This window comes from Molossus molossus, unplaced genomic scaffold (assembly GCF_014108415.1).
Source record: "Molossus molossus isolate mMolMol1 unplaced genomic scaffold, mMolMol1.p scaffold_m16_p_12, whole genome shotgun sequence".
In the NCBI taxonomy this organism is placed as follows: Eukaryota; Metazoa; Chordata; class Mammalia; order Chiroptera; family Molossidae; genus Molossus; species Molossus molossus.
The window spans coordinates 103,533,951-103,553,437 of NW_023425347.1; the positions used below are offsets into that span (position 1 = coordinate 103,533,951).

At 65.7% G+C, this 19,487-nt stretch overlaps 1 protein-coding gene across 1 annotated transcript in view; it reads right to left on the reverse strand.

The window, feature by feature from the left end:
• The window catches only part of PRDM16 (PR/SET domain 16), a 291,643-nt gene extending 277,614 nt beyond the window's left edge, over nucleotides 1–14,029 (reverse strand). The window contains exon 1 of the mRNA XM_036256227.1: nucleotides 13,955–14,029. Coding sequence (XP_036112120.1) covers nucleotides 13,955–13,991 — 37 coding nt within the window. The 5' untranslated portion in view covers nucleotides 13,992–14,029. The remainder of the gene's footprint in view (nucleotides 1–13,954) is intronic.
• Nucleotides 14,030–19,487: the final 5,458 nt, after the last annotated feature.

Consider the following 19,487-nt stretch of genomic DNA (forward strand, 5'->3'; position numbering starts at 1 on the left):
TCTCTGTCTATGCATCTGTCTCCTAAATCGTCCAGGACTAAAACCAGAGTGTGGTTCCTGGCATCCTGTCTGTGTACACAGAGCACTCTGTGTGTACGTATGTGCATGCATGTATTGTGTAGCATGTGCACTGTACATGTGTTGGTCGTGTGTACATGTGTGGACGTGTGTTATGTGTGTGCACAAGTGCCTGACACGTGGGGGTATGCGTCCGTGTGTGCTCCTGCGTGTGCGTGTGTGTGTGTGCGTGTGTGTGCACGTGTGTGTGCACACACTGACTGCAGAAGCCCCGTTATCCTGTAGTTCCCTGGGTGAGACCTACAATGTCCCCCAGGTGACATCAAAGACACACGCGCAGGAGGCAGAACGGCAGCTGGACAACCGCAGAGTGAGGAGAAGCAGCTTCCCCATTCAGCGGCGGGACCTGCCACTCAGCACCCCCAAGTCCCCTGAACAAAACTTAGCAAGAGACCCCAGACGACAGGGCCCGCTCCCCAGGGCTGGCCCCGTGTGCTTGAGCCTGCGGGTGAGCTCGGCAGAAGCTCAGCCACCCCCGAGGATGGAGCCCCGAACCCGATGAATCTGCCTGCCCAGCACCCTGCCCGGGGCCCCGGCAGCCACCGGCCCTCCACGCGGCGGGCACAGCCCCTCGGCCAAACGCGGTGCCCAGGGCCAGCGGGCCTGAAGGAGACGGGCCCCACCGCTCGGACGTGTGCGCTGTGCTCATCCACACACTGTCCCCCGAGGGCTTTCACACCTGCAGGCCACACGCTCGTGCGAATCTGCTCCGGCCCGTCCCAGAAAGTTCCAGAAACCCGACGAGCGGCTAACAAGGACGGCCTCAGTCCCGCGGACAGTGATCACAGTCCCCAGACCACGGTCAGGTGCCCTGCGTACGTTACTCCAGCCCAGCGGCCACCTCCCCGCCGCGGCCTCACCCCCGAGCCCCATCTGAGCAGGTCAGAGACGGCGGGCAGGGGCCATGATCAGCGGAGACAGAAAGTGGGGGCCGTGGGGTGGGGGGACATAGGAGCTCACTCCCCCCAAACACACAGATCTCATTTTATGTCCCAACCGCCCCCAGGTTGTCCTCTGGACCGGTGGGGTGAAGGCACCCATTCCAACTCTCACTGCTCGGAGGGAACAGAGGCTAAACTGGACCCCACATCAGGAGAAAGTCCCCCAACCCTGCCGGCTGGGCTGAAGGTCCCAGAGAAGGACACATGACAGGGGCCAGGGGCCCCTGGTCTGTCCGGAGCCAGCAGAGGTGGGACGGGTCAGGGGGCCCAGGCGCTAGCACGTGTCTCCCAACCTCAGTCCCGGCAGGGGTGAAGGGTGCTTCCCACGGACCCGCGTCTTCACCCTGAACCTGCAGGCCTCCTCAGCAGGCTGGGGCCCAGTCCACCCAGGTTCCCAGCTTCTCCGCCTTGGCAAGGGTGACAGACTGAAGGCGGCTGCTGTCCCTGACACCCATCCAGGCCTGGACATGCGCTCGAGGGCCCAACAGGGGCGGTTCCCGATGATCTCGGGGAGCCGAGTCTCCCTCGGGCAGGCCCCCAGCCGTCCACCACGGCACCAACACTGCTGGCAGGTGGGCCTGGCAGGTCCCCGTGGTTTGGTCCCAGGTCAGCTGAGGTGATGGAGTGGCTCATCCCCTTCGGAACTTGGGAAGTTCGGACCAAGAGGCCCCGGGTGCAGACCAGCCGCCGGGGGCCTGGGCTTCGCCATCCGGCCCTTTCTGCTGACCCAGCACCCAAGGGTCTCTGTCTCTGGGCCAAGCAGAAAGGGAGGCTTTTGCTTGGTTTTGCTCCTATAAATTCTGTGAGTGTCAAAGGCTTCAAGGACGGAAGTCGCTGTAAGGCTGGCCCCGATGGCCTCCCCCCATGGGCCCTGTGGCCAGGCTGTGCCCACCTGCTGGGGACCACAACCCTGTGATGGGAGCCAGCGTTCTGGTCACATTTACCCAGGAGGCCCGAATCCGTCCCGGACGCCCCAGTGTCCTTCAGAGCCGGACGCCCCAGTGTCCTTCAGAGCCCACCGCTGGCCTCGATGCACCGTCTGCGGGGCAGGTCCCCGTGCCCCTCCGCCCGCCGGCGGGCCCGCAGGTGAGGGCAAGCATTATTCTACCCCGGTGAATAAAGACTCGACTGGGGAGCTCTTTGTCAGAAGACGCGAGGCCACATTCTTCCACGCCCGCCCGCTCCCCCCCCTGCCATGCAGAGGCTGTGGGTCAAGGAGGGGGACTCCCGAGGGGCAGCCCGGCGGGCCGTAATGGGCTTCTCACCCCTGCTATGGTCATCCGCGCCCCCTCCCCTTTGAACGAGGGTAGTCTGTCAGGATCGGAGGCTACCTAATACCCAGGGTAAAGGGAGAATTCGCAGCAAAGAAAGATCCCTTATCCGGGCTGCCAGCCTGGGGCGCGGCGGGGAGGCCGAGATGGGCCTCGGAGCGATCGCTGCTGTAATTAGCAGATGAGATTCAATAACACGCCGCAGCTCTGAGCGGCTTTATCTAACCTTTGGAAGGTAAGATTAACACCTTCGATGGAGAGAAAGTTAAGACCAGGGGCCCCGCGCTCCGCGATTCTGATTCTGGGCCGTGAAACGAGAGCCCCCCTTGGGCCGGCGATCTGCCCCTGCTTTCTGAGCGCTCTTTCTTTCCACCGGTTTTTTTTCAGCCCTTTTGTTCCTGAGGACACTTGGCCAACCGTGCAGCTACTAAAACTCCACCCCTCCCCTCGCACACACGCTCACACACGCATGAGCTCCCCGAGTACGGGAGAGTCCATGTGTGGGGGGCCGGGACCCCCTCTCACCTGGCTTCTGATCGGAGATGCCAGGTCTCCGTGGGCCCCATGGGAATCTGCCGCCCCAGGAGACTTGCGCCCAGAAAGAGCTGCGGACCCCCGTTCCCTGCCCACGGACCGGCCCCGTGGGAAGGGGCGCCGGCCGCGTGAAGTGTGCCTGTGGCCGGGCTGCTGGGGGCGGGCAGGTGCAGCGGCCCCGTGGGGACCGTCAGCAGAGCCCCGGAGTGAACGGGGCAGATGTGTGGGCACCACCCGCGTAGCCTAGTGGGTCTCGTTTTTTAAATCAAGTCAAATCACTTCCAAGGGGGGGAAAAATGGACCTGTCTCTGATCGCTTCTCCTCTTGCTAACACGATAAATAAATGATCAGCCCCGTGGTCAGGCGGCTTCGTTAAAGAAAAGACGAGAGGGGCAGAGAGAGGACGCGCGGACGGCGCGGGGCGGGCGCCCCCCGAGCTTCCTGACGGCATCTGTGCTCTGCCAGCCGCTCGCTCTCCGTGCGGCCCAAGCGGGAACTGAACACCGTCTTCGGAGAGGTCCTCACAGGCGTGTTATTGCAATTTAATATTTTTGCACACAGACACGTCATTATCTCGGAACCTGACACTGGCCGCATAATTCTGTCATTTTTCAAGAGGGGCCTAATTTTTCTAAATGTGAGCGCCGGAGCCTGGGATTATCCCCACCGCCCCGTCTTTGTTTCTGCGAGGTTGTAACCGTGCAGGGAAGAGCTCGCCGGCCGCCCTCTCTCCACCTCTGAGCGCCTGGCTTTTCGCCCCGCAGGCCCAGCTGTGCAGGGCGCTGGGCGCCCGGCTGCTGCAGCTGCGGCCTCGGGCCCAGAGCTCGGCCGCGGGGGGCAGTGGGGCGAGAGCTCCCCGCGAAAAGCAGTGTTCAGGCCCCGTGCGAGGTCACTGGCCACACGAAGAGGCTGCCGGCCGGACCCGACATCAGACCCCCCTTGCACACACGCGTGAGGACCGTCCAGCCCACTGCCCAGGCTGTGTTCCCTCCGGTGGCGTCGGCTCTGGCCCACGAGACGCTGCCCAGCTTTCCGGCAGCTGGAGAAGGCACCGGCCTTTCAGGGAGGGCGAGCTGGGGGCGGTGCACAGGGAAGGCCGCAGTTCCCAGGGAGGGCGAGCAGGTGGCGGGCCCCTGGACGCTGTGCCCACGAGGCCTGCTGCGGCCCAGAGCAGCTCACGCAGCGTTTCCTGAGCCGGACACCCTCTGTGGGGCATGAGCTCCCTCTCCAAAGGGGCCCCAGGGCCTAAGCAGCACGGCGGCTCCCCCACACTGACACCCAGAGCCAGTGTCCAGGCCAACGCTGTGATGTAACCCCGGCGACACGTGCCTGCTGGGGCTGGGCCGGCAGGGCAGCGGGTGGGGCGCGGAAGGACCAGCAGCCACTGGTGAATTTGGGGGCTGGAAACGGGCAGCAGCTCAGCCTCAGAGAGAGGCTGGTTTCCGACACGGTGAAGAGCTCATCATATCGCTTTCCCGGGACCCGGGGAGGAAATGCCCGTGTGAGGACGAGGGCTCGGGGGCAGTGGACTCGGTCCGGACCTTCGGCGCCCAAGGGCACAGAAGTGCCAGGGAAGGACCGGTCCTGACCGACTGCAGCGAGGGCTAAGTGATCACTGCCGCCCAGCTCTGCCCCTCCGGCGAGCTGCGTTTTCAGCCTGGGAAACGCTGGGGAGAGCCGGGAACAGCCCATTGAGCAGACACGGACGTCTGAGCGTTTTCAATGCCGGCCCTTGGCCTCGGGCGGCCGCGCGGAAGAGCGATGGCAGTCTATTATGTCAATCCATATTTCCGCGCCGTGCTGGCTGCCGGCTTCGAAATATGGATGCGGGATTAAACGGTGTCACAGGGAACGGTGCCCGGGCATGCTCAGCCCTGTTCCTCGTGCCTCTGCCCAGGCATTTTCTTCCTGGGCCGAAATGTGGGCAGTGCCCTGCCTGCCCCGGAACCAGGACATGCTGACCAGCCTGCATGTGAGCCACTGAACTGAAAAGAGAGAGAGAGGCTCACAGAAGCTAAGACAGGGTGCCCTCCAGCCTCCCGCCCCCTCCTCGGCCTTGCTCATTTGCAATAAAGCAGTTAGCCGAAGGTCTGGCGACCCCTCCACCAGCACAGAGGCCAGGCCCGGGGTGGAGCGAGCCGGCTGTCCCCAAGGTGCTGAGGCTGAGGGCCCTGCTGGGCTGCATTTGCCTTTGTCCACCTGCCGTCAGTTTGGCCACGGAGGCCCAGACCCCGGGATAAGCACCGGATGGCCAGTGAGGATCAAAGGCTCCGGTGGGCACCCGTGAACCCCCAGACTCGCCACCCTGGCCAGAGCGCAGCAGCGTGACCACGTCCTCCTCTGAATGTCCCCCGACCCCACCCCCGGGCCGAGCCTCCTGCCGCCGCCTGCGCCCCTCAGCCAAGACTCGGGGCCCCTCACACAGTAGGTCCGCAGACAACGTGCTGGGCTCCCGGGGCAGACACAAAGGGACAGATGGACTTGATCCACCGCACGACAGATGACCCCAGCCCCTGCCCGAGCAGGGAGGCCTCTGAAAGGCAGGAGCTGGCAGATGCCAACAGCTGTCTAAAGCCTGAAGACAGATGTCAGGAGGGGAGGCCCAGCAGGGCTGCCGGCCGGGAAGGCCAGGAGGGAGTCGCCGGCCTCGGAGCACAAGTGGCTGCCCGTCCGAGGGGCCGGAACAGGCCGGCACCTGTCTCCCCAGTTTGGAAGTAAAATCTCGAGCTAAGGCTCCTGAGACCCTCGGAGCAGGAACGGAAGGGCCTTGGCCGAGCAGGGCAGGCACGTGGACGGCAGGCCTGTGCAAAGGTGACCCCAGGGCAGTTGCAGCCGAAGGGCCGGGCTGGGGGGCAGTGCCTTCCTCCTGGCCTGGGTGCCCATTTCCGGGCTCCCTCATGGCCCCCACAAAGGTCAAGGTCAGGAGGCTGAGGACCACAGAGCAGGTTCCCACGAAGGCCACGATCATAAAACCAAAACTCTGAGTCCAGAGAAGCAGAGAGTCAGGTGAACGCCCTCAGCTGATTGGAGTGGGGCTCCCCTCACCCCCGCACCTGTCCTAGGACCCTCACCTTGCAGGCAAGACACACAGCCAACACCGTGATGGACCCTTCCAGAACCTTCTGCGCGGCGGGCAGTGGGGGCCCACGAAACGCCCGCGCTCCCGTGCTCACCCACGGCAGCACCCGACAGAGTTACAATGCACATCCTTCTCCAAACGCCTCTGCTCGCCCTGGTTCCGAGGCGACGGTGGCCACGGTGTGGGGACCGCAGCCCGGCGCACACGGTGTGCCATCGGAGCGGCACCTGTCCCACGTGCGACCGCAGGGCCCACGGGAGGCCTCGAGAGCAGTGTCCAGGGCACCCGCGGGCCAGGCTCCATATTTGCACTAAGCCTTTGGCTTTGTTATTCTTTCTAAAGTAGGAGAGGAGACAAAGCCACACATTTCTCTACTCGGCACTCACCACAGGCCTGCGGACCCCCCTCCGGGGCAGGCGGAGGTCACATCCACGGGGCTTGGTAGCCAGAGCCAGGGATCTGAGGAGACCCGGCCAAGGACCTCCCTGTCCAGCCCCACGGGCCACCCTCCTGAGAAGCGGGAGGGGGCTTCAACCCAGAGACAGTGGCTTCCCGGCGCCTCCCCATCACTCCGCAGAAACGCATTGTGTCAAAAGGGGAAAATCAGATCTACTTAAATCCAGCCAGGTGAGTCAGGAGGCTGAAGGGCAGGCTAGGGGATACGCCTTCATTCGGCCAGAAATGACCACATTTCTGGGAGTCCCCTAGAAAACCCCCGGGGAGACCTGGAGGCCTCTCTCCCCCTACATGGCAAGACAGCAGCCCTGGTCCCGGGCCTCAGACCGAGCCTGCAGGGCTTCACTTCCTGCTCATGCCCGCGGGCACTCCGCGGGGGTGGGGAAGGGGCAAAGCCCCTGGGGGATGCCCGAGCTGCCTGCATGGGGGTAGCGGCGGCAGGCATGGAGGCCGAGCCCTTTCTGAGCAGAAGGGGTCCCTTCCCACCTCCATGCTGGGACAGTCCAGCGGCACATCTTGGGTCTCCGCTGGGCACCTCTCAGAACCAGGAGCTGGGCTGCACTCTGCCCAGCACCAGCCTCTGCCAGACCTGGCTGACGGCCTCTAACCACATGCCCAGGGGAGTGAGAAGCCAGCGCCCCCAGGCCCTGCTCATGGGCCACAGCGTCAGCTCGGGCCAGGCCAGGACCAGAGGGATGAAGCTGATCCCCGCACGCTCGGGTACAGCCTCTACCGGCAGGCTCATGGTGCGGGCTGCAGGGGACACCCAGTCCGAGCAGTGAGTCTGGTGAGCCCCTCACAAGTGCCTTCTGCGGTGCCCCAGGCACACCCAGAGAGCAGGTGCCGGTCCCCAGTTCTGTGACTTCCCGAGCAGGGCGGCAGAGGTGAGCGGAGCAAAGGAGGCTACTACTCACTGCCCCAGGCTGGGGCCGGGGACACCGTCCACGGGGGGTTTTGCTCCCAGGCCAGTGAGGCCCTGGGTGTTTACAAAGTCCTCCCTCCCACCCGGGGGCCCAGAGGGGAGGCTGGGTGCCCTCAGGGCTTCACAGCACCAGCCTCTCGGGTCCCCTCGGACCCCCGGTGTATCTCCGCTGCCTCTGACACGGAACCAAATAGTCCGACTCAAGAGCAGGGTCAGGCCAGACTGCAAGCAGGACCCGAGCTCCTCAGGGTTGGGTCACGACCGCCCCACCATCTCCGCCCTGAAAGATGAGGGCCTCGGCTTGGAGACGCACACGCGTCGACGCTGGAACCTGCGGGGGTTAGCGGAGCCTTCGTTAGAGGAGATAAAATATTCACCAGGGCCAGCCATGTTTTCAAATGATTATAAATTATTTTAACAGTGCATTTGCAAAGGGTTATAAAAACAGCCATAATATATTTTTTCCCTTAGATTCTAGAATTACCAGTGTGACAGCTAACGCAATAATGATTTGTTTCAAACGCCAGTGTTTAAGCTGTATAAAGCTGATTTTATACATTTTTCCAGTAGGCCGCATTGTAGTTAATGAAATTAAACACACCAATCGCATTTGTCCCCAGGGGACGAGGAACTGAACACACCACTGGTTTATTTTTTTATTAAAATAAATTGCAGCCGGCAAGATGGACTAATTGCCTACAGAATTGAAAAAGAAACATTCCATTGATATAATTAAGCCAATTTTCATGGACATAAATAGTTATAGTGGATATAAAATAAGCAAAGCCTTCACCAGAACCTGACTTCCCTCCTTTTTTGCCCAGAATGTTAACTATTAAACAAATATGTATCTCGGAGCGTGGCACTCATATCCATGAGCCCCAGGCCATCGGCCCTCGGTCTCGGGAGCGGCCGGCCACACCGGCAGCCCCGGCACCCCAGACCACAGAGGGTGTGATGGTGAAACCCCAAGAGCCATGCGGCGAGAGCAGGAAGGGGCACCCCTCCATTGCCCTGTGGGGCACTTGCCTGCCCTGTAGGGCGACGGGGCCCTGGCTGGAGCCTAGGGGGGCCTGGTCGTGAGTGTCAGTGGTGGGTCCAGGCTGCACCACAGCCCAGCTCCCTCCCAGAGTCCGGTCCTTTCTCCCCATCGCCTAGACTGAGGGCGGGACTGTGACTACTTGCCTTCTCTGTGGGGTGGGGTGGGGTGAGCAGACAGGCCCTACACCTCCTGCATTTGTTCAGGCAAAGGCACTATGGGGGGCGGTCAGGCAATCCTGCACCTGCCTTGGAAGAGGATGCCCAGAGCCAGCGGCTGGAGGGGGGGCCAGGCCTCCCGCCAGCCTGGGGGGGAGAGCAGCCCAGACCTGGGAGAAGGAAGCACCCAGCCGGAGCAGGCTCTGTGCACAAGCCCTGAGCACGCCGATGGCGTCTCTGCTTCTGAAGAACAGACCTGTTACGAGCGAGCGCTGGTCCTGGGAAGATGCTGAAACTCCAGCACATGAGAGATAAATCTCAGGGAAACAGCTGCATTCAGCCGTCGGGGGGAGGATTGCTAAGCAAGAACCCTGGGGGGCTTCACCTAAGGGACAGTCAGCTTCAGCCTCAGCTTGCTGTGTGACCTGCATGGGTTACCTGGCCTCTCTCGGTGGTGCGTGGGTTTCCTACCCCTACACGGGGTGTCAGCTAACCACACTACTGCCTTCGCAGGGTCAGGGAAGGGGGTGGAGTCATGTGTTCCAGAGGACCATGGAGCCTCCAAAGGAACCTTGACCTTCTCCCTAGGGGCTGAAGTGTGGACAGGGACCAGGCAGCGGCTCCGGCTACCGCTGGCTCCTACTACCCAGCAGGCAGGTGTGTGCAGCCGGCTCACCTAAGCTGCCCGGAAGGCCTCTGCGGCCCAGGGAGGCGGGGCTGACCCTGGAAAGCCTGACCCCACCCTCCACCTCCACCCCCACCCCTGAACCCTCTCCCCCACCCTCACTGCCTTGACTGAGACCCAGGCGCCCCTCCAGCTCCCGTGTCTCTGCCCCTGTGTCAGGATCCGGCCTGCCACCCCTGGAGTCTGGGCCAAGGTCAAGAGTTGGGGGGTCTGAGTTTGGAGCCCAGCAGTCCAATACGCTGAGGCAAAGACCCTTGGGGCAGGACCAGGGCCCTGGAGGAGGGCGGTGTGCTTGCCCGGCTGGGGTGCAGGGCCCCCAGGTGCAGCCACGGCCAAGGGCGGGCTGCGCGGTGCAGACAGGACCCTGCTCCCTCCCCGCTGGCTGCCGTAGTGGCGGTAACTTTGTGTGCGGAGAACCAGGAGCTGCTGCGAAGAACGTCGGCTCAGCCCGGGGTCCCCAGGCCCCGATCCTGGGCCGGCCGCGCAGTCTGGGCCGGCGGCGCCCCCGTACCCGCTGCGAGGCCCCGCGGCCCCCTTCCCTGTGAGAAGTGTCTCTCTCCTGAGGACGACCCTGGCAGTTCCTAGTCCTCCCGCCCGAGACGAGAGCTGTAGCGTCTAAGACTTGTCACAGGGGTTTGATGCAAAACCTGATAAAGTGCATTTAGCGCTATTTGAAATTTTTAAACGAAATCACTCAAAAGATTTTTAATCCTGCGTAATTTTTGTTGAAACTCTAATTATACATCACCTTAATTACCAGTCCCAGCCCCCCAAGGATCACTAATTGCCTCCTAATTGAATAAAACAGGGGGCTAATCGCGCCCAAAGTGGCCCAGAGAGCTAGCTGGCTTCCCCCAGGGCCCGGTGAGGGAGCCCCCTCCGGCCCCACCGTCAGCACCGAGCCTCTCAGTAGAAACGGGCCCCAGGTTCCCCTGCCCCTTGGCCCAGAGGGGGATGCAGGGTGCTGGGAGCCCGGGGCGGGGTGGTCTTGGAGGCCCATCCCGTAGGTGCTCTGGGGAAGCGCGGACAGGAGGGGCAGGGTGGCCAGCGGGCTTCTGTGGTTGGGGACCCTAGAAAGCAGCAGAGCCCTTCCAGGGGCAGGCTGCCCACCGGTCACTCCACCGAGGAGACTTGGCAACCCGCGACTTTCTCCTGCAGGCCTCCGGCCACGGCACACCCGCCAGCCAATGGCGAAATCGGAGCCTGCCGGCTTCTGCGCGCCGCGGGGCACCTGGCCTTGGCCGCCAGCCCTGCACCCGCCCCTCCACCTCGTCCTCTGCGTTTTCGCTGGAAGCGGGCTCGAGGCCGCACTCCCGCCAGACGGACACTGTGGCCCTCCCGGGCGCCCAGACCGAAGGCTGCCGTCCTGGCTCAGGGGAGAGCACTGGCGGATGGGGCAGACCTGCCGGAGGGTAGGAGAAGGACAGGGCCAGCGGAGACAGAGCCCGGCCGGTCTCACAGGGAGGGGGACCGGGCTGGGGGCTCAGCTTCCAGCCCCACTCCTCCTAACCTGTCGCACACACATCGCCCCAGAACACACGAGACACAGTGCTCAGTCCAGCAGAGGAGGCAGCCCCCACCCCACCCAGGGGCTACGCAGCGGTCATCCTGAGGACAGCATCCCCACTGCCGCCGACATGTGCGGGTCTGGGACCCTGGGATCTAGCCCCTCCATGAGGATCAGGCCCTGGCTGGACACAGTCTCTCGGGCCCAGCCTTCCCTGCACAGGGGTCAGGAAGGCCCTGCGGCCCTACAGCGGTGCTGACCCCCACCTGCCCACCTGTCTCATAACAGAGGCAAAAACACAAAAGCTTTTGTCGGGCATTTTGTTTTGAAATGGGGGACAGGGACAGTCCCACTTCCCCACGGGCCAGCACTGCCCAGGCCTGGGTGAGGGAACCCAGGCCCCCACCTGTCCTCACTCTGCCTCCTACCTCCCAGGCTCAGGGGGAGGAGGGGGTGGGTTTCCCAGCAGCTGAACTGCAGCCCAGGCCTGGGCACTCCAGTGGCCTCTGCCCTTGGAAAGCTCAACTCAGAGTCCCCACTGTGGACCCCAAAGTGCTACCAGCTCAGCCAGCATGCAGGCCCAGCAGGAGAGACCCCAGGGTCTGTGGGGTCCTGGGAAAACACGGATGAAACACAGGTGCACCTCTGGGGCAGCCCCCAAGCTCTGTGTCAGGGGGTCACACCCACTGACCTGGCTGTCCTTCCCTGCCCAGCACACGGCTGCAGGCACAGCCCAGCCTTGCCACTATCCTTGTGACCATGACCTCTCCCCTCGGACCCAGCCCCCTGACCCTGGCTGGGATGTGGCCTGGAGAGGGAGGCCCCATGGGAAACACTGGACCTGCCCTCTGCCTCAGGTTCAGGTGATGGAATCAGGTCCCCAACAATGCCCACATCTGCTTAAAATATTGTCCACTGAAATTACATTCCTCAGGGAACCCTATGCTCTGGGCCGGGGAGGCAGCTGCATTTCTGTGCCCGCCTGGGCCACCTTCTCAGGATGGCTGGGGCAGCTGTCCCAGCTCCTGGGGCCCAGGAGAGAGGGTTTCCCAGTGCCTGCCCCGGCGTGGGCTCCAGCGGGGCCTGGGCCCGACAGACCCGCTCACCTGTGCTGTTTCTCACCAAGGACTCCCCAGAAAAGGAAAGCTGGGCACGGCCGGACCCTGGGTCACGTTCTCCAGCCGCAGGCGAGGCTGCAGGACACTGCCAGGCGTCTTTCTAGGTCCTGAGCAGAACCTGGCCCTTCTGCCTGAGTGGCAACCGTCCCCACCTGCTGGGGTGGAGCAGACAGAGAGCCGAGGGCCACACGGCCGCCTGCCCGGCGCGGGACGTTCCCCTGCGCCTCTCGTTTGCAGCGAAGGCCAGGAGAGCTCGGCCACCTTCCCCTTTCTCACTCCAGCTTTGGGCCCTTCCTCGGGGAGAGCCTGACCCAGGGGGCCAGCAGCCCAGGGTGAGCCTCTGGAGTGGGCCCTGTGCACACACACACACACCCGAACAGGCACGCAAACGGCATACCCCGCGCGGTGCAGGAGAGCAGGTAGCCCCGGGACAGCCGAGCGGCGGAGGAATGGGGGCCGAGTTCGCACCAAGAGGGGCAGAGGTCACGGGAGGCCAGGGAGGCCAGGAGAGGCTGAGACCACCGCAGCAGGCAGAGGAGGTTGGCTGGAAACAGGCACTTCCACAAAGGGTCCCCACGGCCACCCACAGGGTCCGGGGCTCCTGCCTGAGCTGGGAGCTGCTTTTCCCTGGCGGGCCCCACACAGGGCCTACCACTGCCGCTGCAGGGCCGCTGTTCGGCCCAGCTGGGCCAGATCCCGAACCTGAGAACAGAACTTCTTCCGAGAACTGCCCCGACTTTTGTGCCCACCGGGCTCCCGCTCCGGGCGGCCGGAGGGCTGCGAGGCCTGGCCGGGCAGGGTCCGCCCGAGGAGGAGCGGACTGAACGGCGTGGTGGTCGGGCAGGGATCCCAGGGGGAACAGCGAGGCTCCCTTGCACCCGCGGGCTGGCTGCCGGCGGCGAAGGGGGCGGCGGGAGCAGCGGGCGCCGATTCCACTCCGCGCGGCGCTCGCCGCTTCGCTGCAACCGGGCCTCGGCCGGGGCTGCGGGAGCCGCGCTCGCCCGGCCGCGCCGCCGCTGCCGCCCCCACCTGCCCGCCTCTCGGGACGCCGCCCCGGGCCCCGGGGCCCTGCGGCCGAGGGCGGCGACGCTGGGGCGTGCAGGGCGCGCGGGTGGCCCCGAGGCGCAGCGCGGGCGCTGGGGCGGGCGGCGGGAGCACCCGGCCCGCGGCGGGCACCAGGAGGCGAGGACCTGGAGGCGGCGGGCTGGGCGCGCGGAGCCCGGCGCTCAGCCGGAGACGGAGCGAAAGAGAAAGTAAGACCGGGACCGGGCCGTCTCGCCGGGGCAGCTCCGTCCCCGCCGGGCCTCGCGGCGAGCGGGTGCGGAAGGGTCCGAGCGGGGCCGCGGGTGCCCGCGGCGGCGGCGGCGGCGGGTCGGAAGGCGGCGCGGGGGGGACACTGCTGCCGGAGGCGCCGGCGCCGGGGCGGCCCGCGTGGGCTGCCGGAGTCCTGGAGGAGCGCCCTCCGCCGCGCGGGGCTCCCGTTGGGAATAAACTTCGCGAGCACAGTTCCCAGCCCAGGAACTCGTCTCCATTTTGCTCCCCGAGCGGCTGCGGCCGTCCTGCCGTCGCCAGCCCTGCCTCGCGCCCTTGCCGCCGGTGGGCGCCGGCCCGCGCCCCCTCCTCCGCCCCCTCCCCGGCTCGGGGTCTCCCTCCTCTGCGCCCGGCTGGCGGACGCCAAAGGCGGTGCTCTAGCGCCCACTATTTCAAAAGCCCGGAATATGATTTGACCAGGACTGAGAGCCACTCGGAGAGAGAGGGAGCGAGCGAGCGAGGAGGGAAAGTTGCTCTCCCCTTTCGTCAACTTTTCGCTAACTTTCGCTTTTCGCTCCCCTCCACCCCCGGCCCTCCCCCTCCGCCCCCCTCCCCGGCCCCCACCGCGCGCCTCGGGTTCCCGGGCCCGAGCGCCTGACAAGGGGGGGGGAGGGGGTTCGGCGAGGAGGGGGCCGGCGCCTTCGGGGAGCGCGCGGCCCGGCGCCCCGAGCCTCCGCGCCGAGCCCGGCCGCCCCGGAGCGCGGGAGGCGGAGCAGCCCCCGAGCCGCGCCGCCGACTCGGGGGCCGGGAGCCTGGGGCGCGCCGGCCGCGCCCCGACGCGCACCCCTGGCCCGGGCGCCCCGGCCCCGCGGCCCGGGCCCGGCGGCGCGGCGCGGCCGAGCGCAGGAGACTTACTTTTGGCTAGCTTCCGCGCCCTCGCCTTGGATCGCATGGTGTCGGCTCGCGGAATCTCTCTCCTCCTCCTTGAGTCCAGAAGCAGCTACACACTATCTTCATCTCCCCAGCATTGTCAGTTTGGACACCTTCGCACATGCGCACAGAGCACTCAATCTGACACCCCTCGCCGGGGCCAAAAAAACTTTGCAATGTATTCATCATCCTCATCGTCGCGCCGCCGCCGCCGCCGCCGCCGCCGCCCGCCGCCTCGGCGCGGGATTGGGGGGCTCTCCTCGGCCTTCCCGGGCTTCACCTCACTTCGCTCTCCCCCCGCCCCCTTCCCCCACCCCCCTGCCCAGCGCAACTCGGAACTGGCCCTTTAAGAAAACATTCCGGGCTGGGCGCTCCCGCCCGGGGCCCGCACCCCGGACACTTTAAAAGGACCCAGGTGGCCCCGGAGGCGAGGTGACTATCCCCCCACCCTTCCCCTGTGCCGCGTCGCGCCGCCGCTCCCGCCCCAGCCGGCGGAAGATGGGGTGGCGGCCGCGTTCGTCCTCCGGCTCCTTGGTTATGGGGGGCAAGCGCTTCGACAGTTCGGGTGCGGGTCTGGCTGGTTCCGCCGCGTTTTATTGCATTTTGATACGAATTAAAAGCTTGGCGTTCACCGTTGCCCCAGCCGCTTTTCTCCCTGTCGGCCCCTCGCCCCCGCCTCTGACCCGCGATCGCCCAAGGGGGTGTCCGGGTCCGCACGCCCGAACCCGGCTCCTCCGAAGCCCACTCCGGGCCGCCACCCCCCGCGGGCCTCCCAGCCCCCGCCCCTCCCCTTCACCCCCACCCCACCGCGGCTGCTTCGGGCTAAGTGGCTCAGAAACGGCAGCGCCGGCGCCGCCCGCGCCGCCCGCGCCGCGCTCGCCACTGCCCGGGGCCGGCAGGCGAAACTCAGACCCGTCGCCCTCGGTCCCGCGCGGAGCTGCGGGGAGAAGCGCGCCAGCTCCCGGAGGCGGCGCGGGGGCAGCCGTGCGCTCGCGGGGCGTCCGCCCCTCCCTGCCTGGGGGCAGCCTGTGCCCTCCTGCCTCCGCGGCCCCCAGGTGAGTATCCAGCGCGCTCGCCCCTGCTGGACCACCTCCAGGGACCAGGGCCTCCGGGGACACTCCCCCCGCGTCGCTCGCGGCCCAGGTGTGTAGGGGACCCGAGGGCCGGCGGAGCAGGTGGAGGAGAGCGGGCGGGAGCCGACCGGGTGCTCCTTCTGCCCGCAGCTCTCAAACTCGGAGGCTGGGCAGCAGAGGGACGCGCTGGGCGAAGGCACGGGTCCGGCACCGGGCCTGGTGGGACAGTGAGAATTCTTGGGTCGTCTGTCTGGGATTCTGGAATGAATTGGACCTAACCGGAGGCACTGGGCCCCGCGCCTTGTAGAGAAGCAGGGCTCTGCCAGGCTGCTGGACTTGGAGCTGCCTCAGAGTCAACCTGAGCCTGGAAGGGGTCATGGCGGCCATGCGGGCTCTCTTCCGTGGGGGGGGGGGGCCCTGGCCATGCCCCCCCTCCATGTTGTGCAGCGAGAACAGCAGTGCCTCCCCTGGGACCCGCACCCAAATCATAAAAGAGATGAACCCGCCAAGGAGCTAACCAGAGACCCCGGGGGGGGCGAGCAGGCACCCGAATGGAGGGGCGCCCGGCCAAGGCTACCCCAGAGGAAAAGCCCGGGCTTTGCAGGAGCGAGCTGGTATGTGCACCGGGCCTTCCACCCTGTGCCTCCTCGGCCTGCAGCACTTCCCAGCTGGAACGGGACCCTGACGGAGGTCCCACTGCGTAGGGTGCCCAGTCTTTCACCCCGCTGGGCTCGTTGCCCAGGTGGGAGAAGGTGCTCTCTGCCTGACTCTGGCTCCCACTGATAGAGGCCTCCGCGTTGCAGCCTTAGGTGAGTGCTGTGGGCGGAGGGGCCCTGGCGCTGCCCTCCTTCAGTCTCTCTCCCCATCTCTCCCTGTGGGCCGAGCGGGCACCGCTGGGCTCAGAGGGTCCCTGGGCCTTGCTTCCAGGCTCTGTGTGCCCACTGGAGACTAGGACATTGGAGCAGGCCCGCTCAGAGCCCACTCCTGCCCAGGGTGGGAGGGTGGTTGCTGGCAGAGGCAGGAAGGAAGGTTGCTGGATCCCAGAACTCTGGAGCTGCCTGCCCAGCCCAGCCAAGGCAGAGTCCAGAGAACACAGGATCACCCCCTTACCTTCAGCACCCCAAGACCCCCTGGTAGGGAGCCTCCGGCAAGGTTAGGTGTGAGGCCTGGGAGAATACAAGGGTGTCTGCGGAAGCTCTCCCACCTGCAGAGAGGGTCCCCTCCCGACCCCCGACCCCAACTCAGCACGGGTCCCCTTCCCTGGAAGTAGCCAGCAGACCACAAGTGTAGGTAGACCCAGACTTCTGGGGGCACCCAGCTCACTCAGGCCCTCTCCTGCTCCCTCCCTCAACTTAGGAGGCCATTAAAATCCTCAGAGCCCTGGCCAGGCGGGGCCAGGACACCCTCCATACTCTGGGATTGCACCCTTGCCAGGCCTGGGGAAGGAGGGCCAGAGGTGGCAAGGTCATTCCTCCCTGCCCCCTGCTAGCACCCTGCTGGGGCTGGGGCTGGGGCTGGGGCTGGGGCTGGGACTGGGGCAGCTCCTGGCCGCCTGGAGGAGGGGGATCTAGAGACCAGGATGACCGGGAAAGGAGCAGAGTGCCTATCTCCCCAGCTCCTTCAGGGCTCCCTCCAATCAGCCCGGATCAGCCCGAGGAGCCCGGGCAGGCCATCCCCAAGGCCATGGTCCTGGCCAGGCCCTGCCCCCGCGTGGCCAGACTTAGAAGGCGAGCAGGCCAGGCCTGTGGAGTTCCCATGAGAGGCGGGTGAAGGAGGGAAAATAAGACGCAGGTCCTCCTGGGCCCCCAGCTCTTCCTCCGGCCCGCAGACATAAGATGACTTGGGGGGAACAGGTGTGGGCAAGTGGGGGCCAGTTTTCATTTTGTTGATACTATAAGGTTTAAGGGCAGTTTTCAAAATGAGCTCAGCTCTGAGGAGTCTTGTGGTCCCTGCCGCCCGAGGGACCCAGCACCCTCCCTATGCCCAGTGACCTCTTGGTCTCAGGCGCCATCAGATTGTTGGAGGCTGGTGAGCTGTGGGCTGGCCGCATGGACGTGCCCCACACCCTGTGCGGTTTGAAATGGACTATGTTGCTGGGGTCAGGGCCCTGGAGAGGGGACTTTTACCACCGACTCCTGCCGCACCGGAGCCCGCTTCAGCCGGCGCTCTGCCTGCTCCCAGCCTGCCCAGCAGGCAGGGGGCACAGCTGGGGACCCTGGATCAGGACCTTCCGGGAAAGGGTCAGGTGTGGGAGAGCCAGCCAGGAGGGTCCTGCAGTGCTGTGGTAAGCGTGGTAGTGTGGACAAGTGCGGCGGGTCCCCCACTCTGGGGAAAAGCCCATGTGTGCTGAAGCCGCACCAGGGCCCACCGTGCACCCGGAAGTCCAGGAGTCCGTGCACCGCCGGGCCGGGGCCTGTGTGATCCGTGTGCCTGGAGGCGCAGGGTCGGAGCCGGCCCAGCGGCATGCCCAGGCCCCAGGGAGTCCGCTGCAGACTGCAGACTCCCGGGCAGATGCAGGACTGGCCAGGTTTACCGCTCCCTCCGTCTCTGCTCCGGAAGCCCGGCCGGGCTGTCAGGCCCTCCGCTTCTGGGACCCGTGAGCGTCCAGGTCAAGCTTGCTCACCCTCTGCTTCCTGCTCCGGAAGAGGCTGAGTAGCTAAGAGATTGGAAGCCACTGTCCCTCCGTTCACACGAGGGCTCTCTGGGGAGACCCCACCTGCCCAGGAGGGGTCCCGACCACCAGCCCTGGCCCCACCTCCCACACGGGGCCACTGAGTCAGCTGCATCGCCCGTGGTCCTCTCTGGGCTCCTTCTCCTGCCCTGCACTAGGTGGAAATGTCTCCCAGATTTGAGTAACAGAAAAGGCTGGAGACCTTGAGGGACACTTGGGGACGAGCCGGGACAAGCCAGTTTGGTTCCCACTGTGCAAAGGACATGCGGCCTTGGCAGCCGGCAGGAGACTCCTTGGGGACTGAATGCCCAGGCCGGCAGCCTGGGGCCAAGCGCTGGCTGGAGTGTTTGATCTAGATGGGGGTAGGGCGGGGCACAGACGACCTGCGGGCCATTTCCCCCCTCGGGCTGCCACACTGGCCCACAGCCCTGCTACCCCCAGCACCGGCTTCGGCTCCGGACTGGGGCACAGCAGGCACCCTCCCCCCTTTGCTACCCCAGCCTCAGAGAAACTCGGGGTGACCCCAGATCACTTTCAAGGACAGACACAGGTCCCCGTCTCTGGCCCAGTGAGCTCCGAAGCCACGTGGCAAGGCTGTTCCCTGTGCTGCTCCGAGTGGAGGCCCACACCCAGGCCCCGGCTCCTAATGGGGTCCCAGAGAGGGCTGGGGTTGCTCCCAACCAAGACTTCCCAAGAGTATGAACCAGGTCACCAATTTTGAGCAAACCTATCTGATTCCCAGGCAGAAGGACCTTGTCCCAAGAAGACGGGCAGCCGACTGGGAGGCCCCCATCTCTGCCATCCCTACGTTCTGGGGTCCTGGCAGCGGACACCATCGCTCAAGAGTGCGGACGCCTGACGGCAGGCCCCTGGGGTGGTCTGCGTGCATTTGAGGGGCACAATCGGGACTTTTAAATTTTTGTTTAGATTTTTAATGCAAGAAATTAAGACACACGCGGACCTGAACTCCCCGTTTGAGCCCGAGAGAGTTGGCTCCCGTATCCCGGCCCAACCTGCGCTCGGAGAGGCGCGCGGAGCCCCGAGGACCCTCCCCAGCGGAGCGCACGGTGGGCCGGAACCGAGCGCGGCGGGGCCGCGGGCTCCAGCAACTGCGCGGGCGGCCTCTGCCGCCGGGAGCAATAAACGAAATCGCTTTCCCACGCTCTCCCGCGCCACCTAAGAACCTTTAAAAATCCGCCTACGAATCCCTTTGTTCGGTTCGCGTGGATCCTGAGCCACGAGCTCACCCCGCGCCCCGACTCGCCAGCCCCTCTGGGAGCGGGGACCCTCGCGCCGCCCGCACCCGGCTTCCCGCCCCGCACGCCCGGAGCCGCTGCGTGGCCCCGCGCCCCGGCCCCGCGGTGCGGGCGGAGCTGAGCGCGGCGGCTGGGCGCTGGGGCCGCTCCGGGCGCGGCACGTGTGGCCGCGGCCGCCGCCTCCTGCTCCCCGCCTGGCCGCGCTGGGCCGGGCGCCGGCCACAACGAAAACCGGAGCCCTGTCGCCCTCCGGACCGCGGGGTCCCGGGCGCCGCGGGGTGGGGAGCCCTTTCTTGAAGTCCCCGTATGCCCCGGCGCGGAGGACTCCAGCTGGACCGCCTGGAACCCCAGGAGACCCCAAGTGGGCTTCCCCCCGAATCCACAGCCCCGCCCGCCAAGGCCCTTCCTCCCCTCTCCTCCGCGTGGTCCCCGCCCCACACCCCAGCCGGCTCAGTTCCGAAACGAAATTTCGCCCTTGGTCCTGAGCGCCAGACGCCCGCAGATCCCACCCTGCTCGG